The sequence below is a fragment of the Bombina bombina genome, chromosome 4 (assembly GCF_027579735.1).
Source record: "Bombina bombina isolate aBomBom1 chromosome 4, aBomBom1.pri, whole genome shotgun sequence".
NCBI classification, from domain to species: domain Eukaryota; kingdom Metazoa; phylum Chordata; class Amphibia; order Anura; family Bombinatoridae; genus Bombina; species Bombina bombina.
The window spans coordinates 112,701,598-112,706,597 of NC_069502.1; the positions used below are offsets into that span (position 1 = coordinate 112,701,598).

The window sequence follows — 5,000 nt, forward strand, 5'->3', positions numbered from 1 at the left end:
TTGGAGTAGGGGGTATGTGCCTTGTCATGTGGTTCTGGTGGTGAGCTCGGCTGATGACACAACTGTAATTTGTATACTCCTGTTTTGATGAGTGGGAAATGCTAATGACTTTGCAGCAGTAGATGATGATGACTTTTCAGGACACACCACGTGTTTCTGAGCCTCGTATGCATAAAAGACCGCTGGCTGCTGAGGACTCTGCTATATAAACCACAAAAACCTAATCATTACAAATCCCATCCTCCAAAAGGAAAAAAAATACACATTTCAGGACAAAACAGTGGCTTTTCCCATCTCCCAACCGCAGCCTTTCCCCCTCCACCCTGAACTAGGAAATCTCTTCAAGCCTCAGGAAGAAAAAAGAAATCTGTATTTATCTGCAGCTTAGTAAAAAAAAGATAAAAGAAGATTTTTTAAATCAGGACTTTAGTGAAACACCAATTGGCTCCTTCGTTCTCTGGGAGGGAGTTTTACAGAGCGGAGGAATCCAGCGGTGGGGTCACCTGGATGATGAAGTAATAAGGTGCTGGGGCTGCGGCGCTGCCTCCTCTTCCCGTCCGAGATACTGAGGTTTGTGCCGATACGGGACCCCCCTGCCAGGAACAGCAGCAGCCCAGTAACGGGGAAGAGCAGCAGCTGTGTACTGAGGAGCAGCACACACGTATTTAGATATCCGAGGAGGAGCTGCCCCGTAGCAGCCAGAGACAACAGCTAACAACTGTAGCGCAGCCATCTGTTGCTCTGCAGTGGTGCGGGAAACCCGGGGCACCCACGGCAGCACATCCCGGAGCTCTTACACAGTGCTGAACTGACTACTACAGATAACTTACTGACAATAGCCCCAGCTGGTACCGCTACTGCTAACGGACTCTACACGGGAGTAGCACTGGGCTAATAGCGGTACAGATAACTCACTGACAATAGCCCCAGCTGGTACCGCTACTGCTAACGGACTCTACACGGGAGTAGCACTGGGCTAATAGCGGTACAGATAACTCACTGACAATAGCCCCAGCTGGTACCGCTACTGCTAATGGACTCTACACGGGAGTAGCACTGGGCTAATAGTGGTACAGATAACTCACTGAGGCAAGAGACTACAAAAGCGCACAACAGAGACGGACTGATACCCCATCCTAATACGGAGACAGCTGAGACCGTATCCTGACTGTACAAAGAAATAACTCAACGTGCAATAGAGAGACAGAGACTGTATCCTGACTATACACAGTGACAGCTAAGAGACTGCATCATTACTATACAGAGTGACAGCTAAGAGACTGCATCCTTACTATACAGAGTGACAGCTAAGAGACTGCATCATTACTATACAGAGTGACAGCTAAGAGACTGCATCATTACTATACAGAGTGACAACTAAGAGACTGCATCATTACTATACAGAGTGACAGCTAAGAGACTGCATCCCTACTATACACAGTGACAGCTAAGAGACTGCATCCTTATTATACAGAGTGACAGCTAAGAGACTGCATCCTTACTATACAGAGTGACAGCTAAGAGACTGCATCCTTACTATACAGAGTGACAGCTAAGAGACTGCATCCTTACTATACAGACTGACAACTAAGAGACTGCATCATTACTATACAGAGTGACAGCTAAGAGACTGCATCCTTACTATAAAGAGTGACAGCTAAGAGACTGCATCCTTACTATACAGAGTGACAACTAAGAGACTGCATCCTTACTATACAGAGTGACAACTAAGAGACTGCATCCTTACTATACAGAGTGACAGCTCGGAGACTGCATCCTTACTATACAGAGTGACAGATCAGAGACTGCATCCTTACTATACACAGTGACAGCTCAGAGACTGCATCCTTACTATACAGAGTGACAGATCAGAGACTGCATCCTGACTATACAGAGTGACAGCTCGGAGACTGCATCCTTACTATACAGAGTGACAGCTCAGAGACTGCATCCTTACTATACAGAGTGACAGCTCGGAGACTGCATCCTTACTATACAGAGTGACAGCTAAGAGACTGCATCCTTACTATACAGAGTGACAGCTAAGAGACTGCATCATTACTGTACAGAGTGACAGCTAAGAGACTGCATCCTTACTATACAGAGTGACAGCTCAGAGACTGCATCCTTACTATACAGAGTGACAGCTCAGAGACTGCATCCTTACTATACAGAGTGACAGCTCGGAGACTGCATCCTTACTATACAGAGTGACAGCTCAGAGACTGCATCCTTACTATACAGAGTGACAGCTCGGAGACTGCATCCTTACTATACACAGTGACAGCTCAGAGACTGCATCCTTACTATACAGAGTGACAGCTCAGAGACTGCATCCTTACTATATAGAGTGACAGCTCAGAGACTGCATCCTGACTATACAGAGACGTAACGACCATCGTATCCTGAACTCACAGAGAGACAGACAGATGTGATACTATAGGGAGTAACTTCAGAGAGACCGCACCTGCACATTAGTGTGTAGAGCCCTATCCTGCCCTCAGACTGCCCGGGCTACTTACCGTTACACTAGGCTGATGTGACCCCGTTAGCTCCTCAGTCACGCACTACAGTGTATGAGCTCTTCAGGCGCTGTCTGATAACTGGATCCGGTACCCTGGAGACCCCGTCTCACGCTGCACTCCGCCCTGAGCCAGGAGGGCGCACACTGTAAACTCTGCATCCCAAGCACTCGCTGCCTGTAGCACAGAGGAGCAGCAGCGGAACCGTCACACTCTCCCTACAGCCAGGCAAACAGCCTCCGGATGTATTAACGACCCACCAGGACCTTCCTCAGCCCCACACCAGGACCTTCCTCAGCCCCAATAAGCAGCACAGAGATACTCTGTAAAGTGACCGATGTCCCGCATCATCTAGGATACCTGCATATACCGCTAATGAGCCATAAACCGAGCTCACCACCAGAAACAGACGCTTGGCACTTCTAACTCAGCCCGGACTCCTTTTTGGTGCACTTTTTGGCACCACTTTATTAGAACTTTACATTTGTTACTAACCTTTGGGTGTACATCGCCCTATTTTGCACTTTCCTCCCTCCCCCAGCATTGCCAATAACCCCTGGCTGTTGTGATGCGCTTTCCCGTAGATCCCAGCACCAGCCGGAGGTTCAGCCCGCCCTCCAGCAGCTTGCAGCCCGGCAAGATGAGCGACGTGAGCCCGGTGGCCGCCCCGCAGCAACAGCAGCCCCAGCAGCAAGAGGCGGCTGCGGTGCCCAGGCTGCGGGCGCACGATAACCGCACCATGGTGGAGATCATCGCCGACCACCCGGCGGAGCTAGTCCGCACGGACAGCCCTAACTTCCTGTGCTCAGTGCTGCCCTCTCACTGGCGGTGCAACAAGACCCTACCCGTGGCTTTCAAGGTAAGTGCTTGGGGGCATCGCTTGGTATTGTGTGGCAAAGTATGGAGCAAAGCAATAGGGCAGCATGGGCACTTATTATATGGGATGTATGGTATACAAGTGTATATAGGATGTATGGTATACAAGTGTATATAGGATGTATGGTATACAAGTGTATATATGATGTATGGTATACAAGTGTATATGGGATGTATGGTATACAAGTGTATATGGGATGTATGGTATACAAGTGTATATAGGATGTATGGTATACAAGTGTATATAGGATGTATGGTATACAAGTGTATATAGGATGTATGGTATACAAGTGTATATATGATGTATGGTATACAAGTGTATATATGATGTATGGTATACAAGTGTATATAGGATGTATGGTATACAAGTGTATATAGGATGTATTGTATACAAGTGTATATAGGATGTATTGTATACAAGTGCATATGCAATCTATGGTATACAAGTGCATATGCAATCTATGGTATACAAGTGTATATAGGATTTATGGTATACAAGTATATATGGGATGTATGATATACAAGTGTATATAGGATGTATGGTATACAAGTGTATATAGGATGTATGGTATACAAGTGTATATATGATGTATGGTATACAAGTGTATATGGGATGTATGGTATACAAGTGTATATGGGATGTATGGTATACAAGTGTATATGGGATGTATAGTATACAAGTGTATATAGGATGTATGATATACAAGTGTATATGGGATGTATGATATACAAGTGTATATGGGATGTATGGTATACAAGTGTATATAGGATATATAATATACAAGTGTATATGGGATGTATGGTATACAAGTGTATATAGGATGTATGATATACAAGTGTATATGGGATGTATGATATACAAGTGTATATGGGATGTATGGTATACAAGTGTATATAGGATGTATGGTATACAAGTGTATATAGGATGTATGATATACAAGTGTATATAGGATGTATGATACACAAGTGTATAGGGGATGTGTTAAATACAAGTGTATATAGGATGTATGATTTACAAGTGTATATGGGATGTATGGTATACAAGTGTATATGGGATATATGGTATACAAGTGTATATAGGATGCATGATATACAAGTGTATATGGGATGTATGGTATACAAGTGTATATGGGATATATGGTATACAAGTGTATATGGGATGTATGGTATACAAGTGTATATGGGATGTATTGTATACAAGTGTATATGGGATATATGGTATACAACTGTATATGGGATGTATGGTATACAAGTGTATATAGGATGTATGATATACAAGTGTATATGGGATGTATGGTATACAAGTATATATGAGATGTATGATATACAAGTGCATATGCAATCTATGGTATACAAGTGCATATGCAATCTATGGTATACAAGTGTATATAGGATTTATGGTATACAAGTATATATGGGATGTATGATATACAAGTGTATATGGGATGTATGGTATACAAGTATATATGTGATGTATGTTATACACGTGTATATAGGATGTATGGTATACAAGTGTACATGGGATCTATGATATACAAGTGTATATGCGATGTATGGTATACAAGTGTATATGGGATTTATGGTATGCACGTGTATATAAGA

At 43.8% G+C, this 5,000-nt stretch overlaps 1 protein-coding gene across 1 annotated transcript in view; it reads left to right on the plus strand.

Annotated features, from left to right (window-relative positions):
• Positions 1 to 5,000, plus strand: part of RUNX2 (RUNX family transcription factor 2) — a 287,535-nt gene that overhangs the window by 155,371 nt on the left and 127,164 nt on the right. Inside the window, exon 3 of the mRNA XM_053709598.1 lies at positions 3,107 to 3,381. Within this exon, the coding sequence (XP_053565573.1) occupies positions 3,107 to 3,381 (275 nt within the window). The remainder of the gene's footprint in view (positions 1 to 3,106; positions 3,382 to 5,000) is intronic.